Source organism: Nymphaea colorata, chromosome 3, assembly GCF_008831285.2.
Source record: "Nymphaea colorata isolate Beijing-Zhang1983 chromosome 3, ASM883128v2, whole genome shotgun sequence".
NCBI lineage: Eukaryota > Viridiplantae > Streptophyta > Magnoliopsida > Nymphaeales > Nymphaeaceae > Nymphaea > Nymphaea colorata.
The window spans coordinates 1,337,250-1,350,136 of record NC_045140.1 but is presented as its reverse complement, the minus strand read 5'-3'; the positions used below and the strand labels follow the sequence as shown (position 1 = coordinate 1,350,136).

The 12,887-nt window shown below is 37.9% G+C and overlaps 1 protein-coding gene and 1 long non-coding RNA gene across 8 annotated transcripts; both read left to right on the top strand.

Moving 5' to 3' along the window:
• Nucleotides 1-251: 251 nt before the first annotated feature.
• Nucleotides 252-5,863, top strand: LOC116250854 (uncharacterized). 6 transcript variants are annotated; one of them, XM_031624816.2, is made up of 6 exons: nucleotides 252-434; nucleotides 2,683-2,744; nucleotides 2,843-4,446; nucleotides 4,779-4,909; nucleotides 4,984-5,062; nucleotides 5,166-5,863. In XM_031624816.2, the coding sequence occupies exons 3-6, from the start codon at nucleotides 2,859-2,861 to the stop codon at nucleotides 5,735-5,737; spliced, it is 2,370 nt and encodes a 789-aa protein (XP_031480676.1). In that variant the 5' UTR covers nucleotides 252-434; nucleotides 2,683-2,744; nucleotides 2,843-2,858; the 3' UTR covers nucleotides 5,738-5,863. The 6 variants fall into 6 exon arrangements, with proteins under 6 accessions (XP_031480676.1, XP_031480678.1, XP_031480673.1 ...); XM_031624818.2 differs by having other exon boundaries at nucleotides 2,683-2,749; XM_031624813.2 differs by having other exon boundaries at nucleotides 2,673-2,744.
• A 2,155-nt stretch (nucleotides 5,864-8,018) lies between these two features.
• On the top strand, nucleotides 8,019-12,674 carry LOC116250961 (uncharacterized). 2 transcript variants are annotated; one of them, XR_004171552.2, is made up of 3 exons: nucleotides 8,019-8,329; nucleotides 8,440-8,960; nucleotides 12,354-12,674. It is a non-coding gene; the product is annotated as an uncharacterized LOC116250961 (long non-coding RNA). The 2 variants fall into 2 exon arrangements; XR_004171551.2 differs by having other exon boundaries at nucleotides 8,019-8,350.
• The last annotated feature ends 213 nt before the right edge of the window (nucleotides 12,675-12,887 follow it).

The window sequence follows — 12,887 nt, the reverse complement described above, 5'->3', positions numbered from 1 at the left end:
AACGTTCTATATCAAATTTAACGGAACCCGGCGTCGACCAGGCCGTATCTCCGACGCGTCTCAGTCACAAGAAATATTCTATTAAATAAAATAAAAAGAAACAAAATAAAGTTTTTTTTTTTTTTCTGCAGTGGTGAAGTTGAATTAAAAAGAGAAGAACCGCAATGATCAACGGCTAGGTAATGGTGCTTCAACAAATATATTTAAAGGGAGAAAAAAAATATAAAAAAAGGGTAAACCGTAAAATTTGATATATCGGGTGAGTTGACTTGGGGACGCCGATGTATCGGTTTTGAGGGGTCGCTGGAGCAGGTGTGGAGGCGATTCGTCAATGGAGGCGCAGGGTCTGGGGGTGAGGAGGTCGGCCTCTTCCAGTTGGATCCTCGATCGCCTCAATTCCAAAATCCCCAAGGCGGAACCTTCATCTGTCTAGGGTTCGGTTTCGTCTTTTGCTGTTTCGTTCTTCTGAGGAACGTCTTCCTTTTCATCTCAGAAAATGCAGATTTCTGCTGTTTGATTAGGTTTTTTTTTTCGATCTCGGTCTGCCCAGAAAACCGTATTGCGAGTTTTCCATTTTTAGTAGGTTTTTCGGTGTGACCGTATTGTAGAAACTAGTAGTTTTTTTGTTTTTGGATGCGCGGATGGTTCTGGTTTTCGATTCTCTGAAATTGACGGCACTCTTGGTTTCGTAGCGCTTAGATGGTTTTTATCTCAGATCCGTGTACATTGGGGTTGTGGTTCCCTTAGTTTGTCTTGAACCTTATGGATGAATAAGGCTACTCATCGTGCTGAGAGTAGAATACTGACGTTTTATTTCTCTGATGAGTTTATCAACAGGTGTAAAGCAAGAAGCTGTACTGTGGTGTCTTTAGGGAGCTTTTCACTTCTAACGTGGTTAGTTTAGTTTGAGAGACTTAAATGTTGCCAGCTTTTAAGAGATCTGGCGTGGTATTAATGCCAGTGTTGCTAGTAAACATGAGAGTAGGTTTAGGCAGCTATTTGTTGACAACAGACCTTTTTAGGAGTTGATCCTGGTAGAGAAGCGGATTTGATGTGGCCTGTCATTGTGAACTACAAGATTATCTTTTACGTTTTTATGTAGTCATTGTTAGAATATTACCATGGATCTTTTGTCTTCCATCGGTGACCTAACTTCTACCGATTGGTTACTGTATGGACAACTTAACTTAGCAGCTTAAATGTACTTTTCATGTGTTATAGGTCTGTGTGGAAGAGATTTTCTCATTTTTTGCTTTCCGAGTCTCTAATTCGAGCCCTGTAAATCAGGCTTATGTGATACCGTTCTTGTTATCTGACTGACAGATCAATTTTCTTGTTTACATTGGCATGCAAATTATTTGTGGCTATTAATAATGTCAGATTTCTTTTAGGATTGTAGTGTGACATACGTGATGCTAGTAAGAGGTATGAAACACTTTTCTAGGCTTATATCTTAATGATAGCCCGAACCTACATAGGTTTTGAAAATAACTGTGGAATGATAAATTGTAAACCTTAACAACTTAATAGGTGATATATTCAAGAACAGATAAAAGGTTAACATTTTAAGCTATTTCTTGCCAAAGGCTCTGTTGTTTTTGACAATTAAGGTTCTATAGTTGGAAAAGTAGTTATTTAGTACAATCTAGTCTCATCAGCCAACTCTTCTGTACAGATGCACATTTTCTCCCATCCTAATGTCAAAAAGAGTCAACACACATCTTCTAATTGAAACACTTCAAGGTTTCAACTTTGCTTACATACACACACACACACACACACACACAAACACATTATTGCCAGTTTGCTTGGGTCCTTATGAGGACCATGCTGAAATCGGTATTTTTTTGTGTAAAAGTACAATTCTAAAATGGTTGTTGAAGCTTCAGAAGAACTCCATCTCTGATCTTCTTGTACACCCAGTTGGAAATTCCATGTTGAACCAGAATAACTCCACCTATCCATATAGTATACTTGCAGAGCTTTATGCATATCTGTTATAGCCAAGAGTATCTTAATGCATTAGTTAAGCTAATTGAGCCACTGTTGTTTCAAGTGTCTAAGTATCTTGATTAGATCTGAGAAGCAGTTGCCAGAACTGTTTGGCATGTATGCAGGTCTGCACATTTTAAAGTCCACTAGCAGATTATGGCCTTCATAGCTTACAAATTTTTTTTCTGGACATGAAAGAAATTGAGAAAAACTCTCCAACATCTCATTAGCACCAAAAGAAGAAGCAATTGTCTTTAATAAGGGCATATTTTCTTGAATGTCATTGCTCACTCTCTCATTTTCCTTTTCAATGATTTCATTATGGCAAGCTTTGAACACTTCATAATTTTGGTGGCTTCGTGTTCAATTGTTTGAAAACACTTTAATTGTGAGGGAGATATCTGAAATATTAAACAACATAAATAAATAAGTATTGAAAAGTGATTGTCAACATAAAGATTTGGTTGAAAGTGTCATTCTTGCTTATCTTTAATTTAAAGGACAATGTGACGCTTTGTTATTTCATACTAAACTGTTTGCACTTTGCACTAAGCATGGTGGTGTTAGAAGGTTTTCTAAGCTATGGAGTTGCAAGTTAGGATGCTAGATTTTGCCATATATGTATAATTTCACAATAAGGTCATATGTTCATTTTGCTTGTTTTCTTTTCTTATTTAAAGTTTTTAACAGCTTGACATCAGAAAGGAAGTAGCTGCATAGAAGGCTTTGGTGGAGATACTTAAAACAATAAGGTTGGGTAGGTCTTAATGCAAGCTTGTATTTTGAGTTGCTGTTCAAATTGTTCTGGCTTGTATTAATTTTGGTTCATTTATTATCCTTTCCCTTATAGACAAACTGGATTCGAGATGGCACGACAAAAGGATCTTGGTTGGCAATATTGTTCAAGAATCTCCGAGACTGATAGGACATTTGTACGTTGCAATTTTTGTCAACGAGAAATACATGGTGGGATAAGTAGATTTAAGCAGCATATTGCAAAACTCAAAGGTGAATGTAAAGGATGCACAAAGGTCCCTGCTGCAGTCAGCAGGGAAATGAGAGAATACATAGCTGGAAAAAAGTTAGAGAGACAGAGAAAGCAAGACTCATTGGACAATACTATAGATAATGGTAACCTGGACATTGTTTTGAAAGATGATGGTGATGACACAGGGATGGAAGTCTGTGGACAGCAAGATGCCGCTATTTTTGAAGATGATGTTACGGTTAAAGCAGAGCATGGGAAAGTGGTAAAAGGTGATGATGGGGCTTCAAATTTAGTTGCATTGCGTAAACGGCCAACAGTGGGTTCCTCTTCACGTCCAATGCTGGCCGGACCAGTGTCTTCAGACACACCAGTTCAGAGGTCCTCGAGAAAACAGAAAACTCCTTCTGTAAAAGATGCGAGGAAAATGGTGTGCAAAGCCATTGCAAAATTTTTTTATCATGCTGCTATTCCTTTCCACTCAGCAAATAGTCCATATTTTCAGCCTATGCTCGATACAATTGCACAATATGGGTCTGGAATCAAACCTCCATCTGCATATGAGATTGGTGGGCCTCTTCTAGATGAAGAGGTAGATACTGTCAAGGGATCCATATCAGAGCTCAAGTTGTCATGGAATACAGCAGGATGTTCAATTATGGTGGATAGTTGGACAGATAATAGTGGCAGAACACTGCTTAATTTCCTTGCTCATTGCTTCAAAGGCATCATGTTTGTGAGGTCGGTTGATGCTTCCCACATGATAAATGATTCACAATTGCTGTTTGAATTGCTTAATGACGTTGTTGATGAGGTTGGAGAGAAAAATGTTGTCCAGGTTATAACTGAAAATACTACTAATTTTGCAGTTGCAGGGGAAATGTTGATGGAAAGAAGAAGAAACCTGTTCTGGACCCCATGTGCTGCAAGTTGCATAGAGCAGATACTTACAGAAATTTCAACCCTGAAATCTGTCTCTGATGCTTTAAAACAAGGAAAGAAAATAACAAGATTCATTTACAACCATGCTTGGGTGTTGAGTGTGATGCGACGATTTACGGAGGGTAGAGAGCTCATTAGACCAGCTATGACGAGATCTTCTTCTAGTTATTTGACATTAGAGAGTATAAATGCAGCAAAATCTGCTTTGGTTCAAATGTTTGCTTCAGAAGAATGGGGACGGTCAAGTTTTGCCAAGTTAAAAGAGGGGAAACAGGTCGAAAAATTGGTCGCAGATGCCAAGTTTTGGAGTAAAGTGGAATATGCAGTTTGCTGTACTTCGCCTCTTCTCAAAGTTCTTAGGCTCATTAATGCTGATGACAAGCCTACGATAGGCTATATATATGATGCCATTGACCGTGCAAAGCTTTCAATAAGAGATGCAAATGGAGGCAGATACTACATGTCTATATGGAGAATTATTGATGCTAAATGGGCAACTCTGCTTCACCACCCTCTTCATGTTGCAGGTACAGTTGATGGAATTTTATTATGCATTTCATTTATTTATTTATGTTTATCTGTATATATGTATGTTGTATGAACATGAGTTTTATGGAATTTTACTAGGATTCATTTATTTATGTATATTGGTAAAGATATATGTAATATGTATATGTCTGTCTCCATATATATATATATATATATATATATTATATATATATATATATATATATATATATATATATATTATATATATGTATGTATGTATGTATGTATGTATGTATGTATGTATGTGTGTGTGTGTAGCATCAGCAGGTGTATGCATGTATATGTCTGTCTAATTTCATTGAAATTGTAGGATATTATTTGAACCCTGCAATCCGCTATGACCAAGAATTCTCAAGGCAGCCGGAGATTATACGTGGTTTGCAGGTGTGCATTCAGAGGTTGCAGCCTAATCCAGACGCACAACTAGAGGCGATGAATCAGGTAACCTGATAGAACTAATACTGCTTTTACAAAATTCCAATGAACAATTTCACATAGCTTGTTCCCTAATTTAGGCAGTCAGCAGTTACTCAAAAGCCCTGGGAGATTTTGGAAGTGATCTCGCTATTAGAAGTAGGAAAAGGATGGATCCAGGTATGTTGACCATCTTATGTAAAATTTTTGGTAACATGATTTTCTACATTTGGATTACTATGACAAAGATAAATGCAAGTAATGTTATTGTTGTTTTCTTCAGCAATTTGGTGGGAAACCTACAGTATGGACTGCCCTGAATTGCGCGATATTTCCATAAAAGTACTCAGCCAGAGCTGCTCATCATATGGCTTTAGGAGGAACCATAGCATGCTTGACTTGATCCACACTAAGAGGAGGAATAGGCTGACTACTACAAAACTGGACAAATTGGTCTACGTGCATTATAACTTGAGGTTGCATGCAAGACATACTGATAGGGATACCAAATATTATAACCCCATCAACTTAGATTATATTTTCCATGAAGATCCAACTGAAGAGTGGCTAGTTGAACGAGATCCTTCAGTTTTTCCAGATGAGCAACCACATGTACTCAACATGGCTGATAGATCTGGGTCTGGTACACAGATGGATATGAATGATGAGGATGAATACATATGTTCAGGTGATGATGATGAGGATGATGATGGTGATAACAATGTCGATGGTGAAAACAAGAAAGACACCTATGAGATGCAACCTGCTGGTGACATGGATGAGGGATATTACCAGCCTCCATATGACTATGAGTTGGGTGATATGAATTTACCTCGCCAATTGACATGGTTTTGATGAACTGTACTATATGTTGACTGTAAAACTATGTAACTTAAGATTGTATTATTGTGATTATTTGATGTATCATTGAGAGAAACATGCCACTTGAAAGGGATGCCTTTGCGTTACAGTTTTGCTACATTTTTTTTTCTTTTTCCATATCTTTTATCTAATGGGCTTCTCTTTCACTTTATCCAATCTAACTATAGTAAGCAATTCGGTGAAATGCCCCAGCTTACTTCTTAATTCTTGACGCATTTTTGTTGGTTCTGCCTGGACATCACGTGCAGAATTGTCAAAGCGGCCCAACATCCCTTCCAAGTGGTATCTGCAATATTGTGCAAGCTGATCGAAGGCATATTTGTTTTCATTTCTGTATTATGGATGTGTGGAACTTATTTATGAGTTTGTAGGCTCTGTGTCATCAATGGGGTCAATTTTTTCTCTTTTGCTACGCAGAAGGAAATCCTTTTGTTGTAGGTCAGCTATGTTCTTTTGTTTTTCACTTAGTTGGAGATCTGTTTCCTTGTTATTATTGTTGTCCAGATAAGAACTACCAACTGTTAGTGTTTGAGAGATTAGGTTAGGTTTTCTAGTGCTTGTTTGTGCTACTATGCGGGGAATTACAGCTCATGTTTGATGCTTTATTTTACTTTTCAAAACTGATAGCATAGTCCTTGTATAATCCATTTCACCAATAATACGCAGTCTATGGACATGGGCGTTGAAATAGCTTCTCTTGGTGCATCCAGTTGGGCGCTTTTCGCCAATAATATGCAGTCTATGGATATGGGCATTGAAATAGCTTCTCCTGGTGCAAGTGCTGAGAGTATTCGAGCTAAACAAGGCCGTACCCAGTACTTGTTGAGTCTGGTGGTTCTTTTGTATAAAACAAGGCTCCTGGCCTACTTTCTTACCTGTTGGTTAGTGTGATTGACCGTTTCATGGCTCAGCTAACACAAACGGCTAGGTTACACTTGAATGTCTTAGAATCTTGGACTGGTAGTGTGATCAGCGCAAATAGATGATTATTTGGCTGGTCCTGCATTTACTACTTAATCAGTCTTGTTTAACAGGTCAGAAGATCCAACTTAAGGCTACATGAACAACCTCCAGTCTTCAATGGTATTTTTGCGTTTATATTTGCACAACTGGAATACTTTCTATATCTATTTCTGGCTTCAGTGAAAAGATCTTATAATAATCCAAGTATTGTCATAGTCGATGCGTTATATTCTCATTTTATCCCCATACTTGAACTTAAACTTGGTACCTTTGGAAGAGATTTCCCATGGATGGCCTCATCTCCCACACCCTTGTAGCTAACTCTCACGGCGTGTAGTCTTGTTTTTTCATCTGAAGCTGACATGATGCAGCAGCTGTATGTTAAGATAACAAGACAAGATACGTTGAGTCAGTGCATTAAAATATTGCATCGATCACCTAATGCAGTCGTTTACTTATAGAACACAATGTTATTTCTAGTACGTTTGCAAATATTTTCCTACAAGTTTCTTGAAAAAGGTCACAATATCATAAAAATTATTGCAAGGACATGGCCTAAAATAACGTACAATATTGATCCTGTGATTTCGACCCGTCAGTCTCGCCAAATTCTGTTTTCAGCCAAAACGACCACTAAAGAGGATAGTGGTAAAAGGGCACTCAGGCTTTTAAATTACCATTTTTTTTTTAAAGATCGATGACCAATGTAGAAGTATTCCGAAGTCACACACACAGGCTTTTGTAGTCTACCTCGCCCTGCAGCCAGCGTTTCCTCGTCCTGAAAAAGGCTACAAACTAAGATTACTGGTAGTATGGGTGTTTAAATGCTTAATCTTTTCTCAGCATAAACTTTATTTAAAAAGAAATTAAAAAAAAACTGTTTTCCATTTAATATAAATTCTAAACTAAAATGTAGTTTCTTATTTTAGTGCATAGCAAATCGTAAGTAATTTTTTTTAATCGTTCCAACTTCTGCGGACAATTGCATGATGTGTAGAGTAAATTCAAAACTTTTAAAGTGAATGACAAATGTCTGCTACTTTGAGCAAATACGTTTTCGTTCCATTATCCATAGGATTGTGTACGCAGGAACTTTAAACGATAGATTCCCATACCAACGCTCATGCCTGAGGCCCATTTATTTTCCTTTGAATGTTTCTGTGGCGAGCTTCAGTGCATTCGTTCAGAGCAGTGAGCACCACCACTTGGATCTCCTCTTTCCGCAACAAAATCTGCTGGAGGCAGCCTCCCACTTTTATTAAAACTACAGAAACATATAACAGCTACAGAAAAAAACATCACGCCAAAAAAAGAAACAATGGGCTCACTAACAAAAACCAGTGAGTAGCCAATCTAAGCGATCCAAAATTAGTTCTGGGTCGACAGAGATAGAACGTCTGAAGCAGGATTAACAGGTGAGATGCGGACTTGACACAAAATGTTCCTGAAATTAGTGGGTGGGCATCGGAATGCCATACCGACTTCCTCCAATTCTCCACCTGGAATTTCTTGCGAATACGGCTCCATACTTCTCACGCTTTTTACACTTTACAGAATCTCTCCCATTGAAAAGGAGTTTGTCACTCCAAGAGCCAACAGAAGGTCTCCCCAGCCCCTCCCGTTGTGAGTTTGAATTCATGAGTAGTCTTCAACTTCATCGTGTGATCCCGAATTAACTTTTTCTTTTTTTTGGTCTTATGAATTTGTTGCAGATTTATTTACACTGTGCACACCCAGAATGCGAAACCAAGCCAACCCATAAATAAAACCTTTTTTTGTACTTCCACTTTAAGACTGGTTTTTCATCCCTCTCTTTTTCCGCTCTTTTCATTTTATTTTTTCTTTCTGTTTTCGCCCTACCCAAGTTCTCTCCCGCTCGCGCTCTCTCCTTTTCCACCAATGCGTCTTGAGGAAAAACAGGCGGAACAGTCTTTTGCCGGTCTCTGATCTCGTATTATTGGACGCTAGCAGTTGCATTGGTCGGTCCTGTCCTGATTATCTGGGATCTTCTTCCTCTGAACTGCATATTCAGATAATCAGGGAATTAGATGGGACAGAAGACGGCTTTATCGGTGTTCTTGGCGGTGGTATCTGTCGTTGGGGCAGGCATCGTATACGTCCATCGCCTTCAACAGCAAGAGCGCCAGAACATGAGAAAGTCTGCCCCTTTTCCTTCCTCTTCTTCTAAGCAACCATGACAGTCATTCGTCACCACCGTTCATTCCCGTGAAAGGTCAGATTGCTAGTCGGTTTTACATTATTTCAGGGTCGTTGTTGTCTTTCTTTCATTAATGGAAACCGTGCTACAAAAGTGTTACGATTCTCTTTATAGGACATGCTAGTAACAGACATGGGACAAAATTTTTCGGCTGGGAAAATGCTAATGTTCTGCAGCCTAAGTGGAATAATCTGTGCCTTTCTGTATTTGTGCCCTTGATGCATAAATTATGTCTGATTTAAGCATAGCGTATTTCAAATAATGAAATTTAGGTTGTGGACTTAGCTCACATCTGCAAGTCTTCTCCTTTGGGAGCTATATCATAGGGAGACCTCATTGTCACCAATACTTTGGAGCTCCTGTAACCTTCATTTATGCTGCAAAAACTCTTATGATTCTCCTTCCTGTGTGACATGGAACAAAGTTTTTCGGCTGGTAACGCTAATGCTTAGAATCTTAGATCACTTTTGCGGTCATATTTTACCTAACTATAGTACTGTTCTTCTGCTACATGATGCATAAATAATAAATTATGTCATTTACGAACATGGCATATTTCAAATAGCAAATACTGTAGGTTGTGTTCTTAGCGGCATCTGCAAGTGTTTCTTTTTCTAGTAACCATGTCATAAGAACACAGTGCATCAGCAATATCTTGGTACTTTTATGACCTGGGCATTTTTCTGAATGAGATTATATGGACAAACACGAATTTGGCAGGCTTGTAGCAAAGTCTGCAATATCATCCTACCAAGCAACCTTATCATGGGGAGCAGCCTATTATTGGCTTGTTAGTTCGTACGCCCAAAAGGAAAAAAAGGGAATAAAGAGGAAAAGGAACAAAGGCATTCAATATGTTAGAACATTAAACTCTCCGCTAGAAACCGCAGATTGCAAACTCTTTATTATCACATCCGCAGTGCAGCTTTTAGTTTGAAATTTTGAAGTGCCACCTTATATTCGTGTTCATCTCAGATGGATTAAAATTTCAGTGCCTCGTATGTCATTATGTGTTACAGCATCTTCACGTCCTTATTTTTATCTTCCTAAAAGTTTCACTACTAAATTGTTAGGAAATTCTGGCGTTGATGCCAATCTTTCCTATAATCTTCAAATCTTCATGTTTCTTTTCCTTGAATTTTCAGTTTTTGCAGGCCGTTTTTGGAACTAATATATAAGACAACTCACTTTTTTCCCTATCCGTTGGAAAGGTGATGGATGAATACAAAAGCTATTGGCTAATTGGTTCTGCATTAAAAAATTTATATTCCCATATGAATGCTGATTCTAAGTTAAAAGCGAACTTTATTCCTTAGGATATTTACATGTCAATGAATAAGGTTGTGTGGAGGTTGGAGAGGACTTCCATTCTGGTCAGTGGGCAAGCCTCTGTAATTGCTAAAAAACCATGTGCTTTTTCCCTTCTAGAGAGGGTTTTATCTTTGCTAATTGAAGAACAAAAAACAAAATATGTTTTTAATTAAGATTCAAGAGCAATGTTGTCATATAGTTGGCAGTACAACATTCTTTTCTCGGCTGATTAAGAGATTTTTATGCACGTGTGAAGCATTGCACTGGTGTCGTCTTCACTTGAAGTGACACATGAGAACTGGTTAAATCAAGTTTTTTTGATGGATGTTGTTTCTTCAAATATCAATAAGTAGAAAATGTCTCCTGTGGACTTGATGAAATTACCAGGACAAGGATTCTCCTTGCAAAATGCAGGTATAAAATATCAGTTATTGTCTTAGGAAATTGAGCTGGATGGCTTTGTATCTTATAGTCACATTATATACGTTTCCATTAATATAAGGCCCCTCTTTTGTGTATTTACGTAAAATGGTAAGTATGATGCAAGATGAGATGGGGCATTTCTCTGGTAGGTTTGTGCATGTTATATATATATGTGTGTGTGTGCACGGTCTTCTATGGACAATGGGTTATCCCTTTCTAGGAAAAACCAACCCCTTTTTGTCTCACTCTTTCACCCGCTTTTTTTCTCTTCCCTTCCTTCTCGTTCAGTGCATTGCCTTTTTACGACCATACCATCCTGTATTCGATAAATCCTAGGAAAGGAAAGGGAATATATATATATATATATATATATATATATAACAGCCAAAGAGGAAGAAATATGCTCTTGAGGTCTTGGTTGGTTGGGGCTTTAGAAAGAGTGTGTGTGTGTGTGAAAGAGAGAGAGACAGAGGCATAAGTTCGGGGAAAATAGCAATCGTTTTGAACTATGCAAGTGACTAGAGCATATTAATGCTTAGGCTGTCTTTTTTGCTTTTGTGGTAATCTATCCTTTCCTTTTTGACCCTCTCCTGATTAACCTGAAACCCATTTCACATGAAAGATCATCACTGTCATGAAGACAGTAATAACCACCGACAGGGCTATCACTTGACTAGTTTATCTCTTTTCTTCCTTTCAATTCACCTTAATAGTTTGCTCTACATGTAATTCTGTTAGGGTCTTCCTCATCATTATCACATGCTTTATAGAATGTTTTCCCTGGTGAAGACATATCCATTACCAGGCAGAGGATAACACTAGGAAGAGTTTTCTACATTCACAAGGGAAATGAAATTTGAAAAACCATACAATGATCTTATGCTGACAATTTTTTCAGAATTATGAAGCGATAGCCTTTCAGTGATGTCTGTTTGCTACACGCAAGGTGGTTGGATCAAATTTTTGTGATACAACAGTTTTTCCTTTTAATGTTCGAATAGGTCCTATAAAGTCAAATAATGGAAACTACATCTACACAGAGTCACAGACCTTTCAGGACACAACAGAACTTCTGAAATGCTTGTTGCATTCTGCAATCTGGATGTTTTCTTCCTCGTCTTTCTAGTTACTCACTTTACTGTATGTTGTTTAGTAGAAGCATTCAGATTTCCCATTTTTTCCTGATATTTAAAAGAAAATGCACAGAATTGCATTCTTAAGCACGAGATATATCCAAACCTATTAAACAAATTTCCAAGAGGTCTGTTAACTCAAAATCAACTAGGTTGGGCTCTTGGAGGAAGAAAGTGGCATGAGTTGCGTGAGGCATCCTCCTTGATGCAAAACCTATTAGGGTTGCCTTCTATTTTGGTGACTATGACAGATACAGAAACTATGACCACTTCCTCTAGTTTATAGTTTATCGAGCCCTAAATATCATTTTGACTGCTTGAACCCTTTTTGTTGCTCATGAATTATAAATTCTCATTATGATGAATTGAGAATCCAACAATCTCATGCTTAGAGATAGCTAAGCATGAGAATTTTGGATGATTTGGATACTTAAATTTCTGATAAGGGTTTGCTTTAAATTTTTAATATATGTTAAGAAACTGTCCTTTTCTCATGTTCCTGCTTCAATAGCATATTAATCCGAGGTTTCAAAATCTGCAGTTCTTTGGTTCAGAGGAGACTTTGCTGTTGGACTCAAACTTTGGCTTCACAAAAGATGGGTGATGCTTATTAGCTTTAGCCTGTCGTGGCAAATATAATTACCTAGAGCACTGCTGGTTCTACGTAGCACTTTCGGCACACAGAAGCTGTCCTCTGCCACAGATTTTCTCTCTCTATATTTCTCATTTTCACTTCTGTCTAATCTTTCTGTATTTCAGTGGGAAAGGGGTACTTGTGAATGGGAATTGGGACATTTCCTGCAATTTTTACTTGCATTAAGCATGTAGCATCAGTTCTTGAGAGAAAAGTTTCTTGAACTCACATCTCGATATCATCCTCTTCCATGTGTCGATTGAAATGCTTCAAACCATTTTTCTATCATGACAAGCAAATATCAGACAACACATGCTCATCATTAGTTAATTTTTGCGCATGCACCCGGATATGGAAATGGTGCAACAGCATGACAGGAGTTGGAGGAACAATGATTCAGAAACACATGATCACGGATAACAATTTCATAAATAAATATAT

What these genes read in the sequence shown, in the direction of transcription:
- LOC116250854 (XM_031624816.2), top strand. Translation starts at nt 2,859, where the DNA reads ATGGCACGACAAAAGGATCTTGGTTGGCAATATTGTTCAAGAATCTCC. An exon ending in CCACCCTCTTCATGTTGCAG is followed by an intron (nt 4,447 to 4,778) that starts GTACAGTTGATG and finishes TTGAAATTGTAG; the next exon opens with GATATTATTTGAACCCTGCA. An exon ending in TAGGAAAAGGATGGATCCAG is followed by an intron (nt 5,063 to 5,165) that starts GTATGTTGACCA and finishes TGTTTTCTTCAG; the next exon opens with CAATTTGGTGGGAAACCTAC.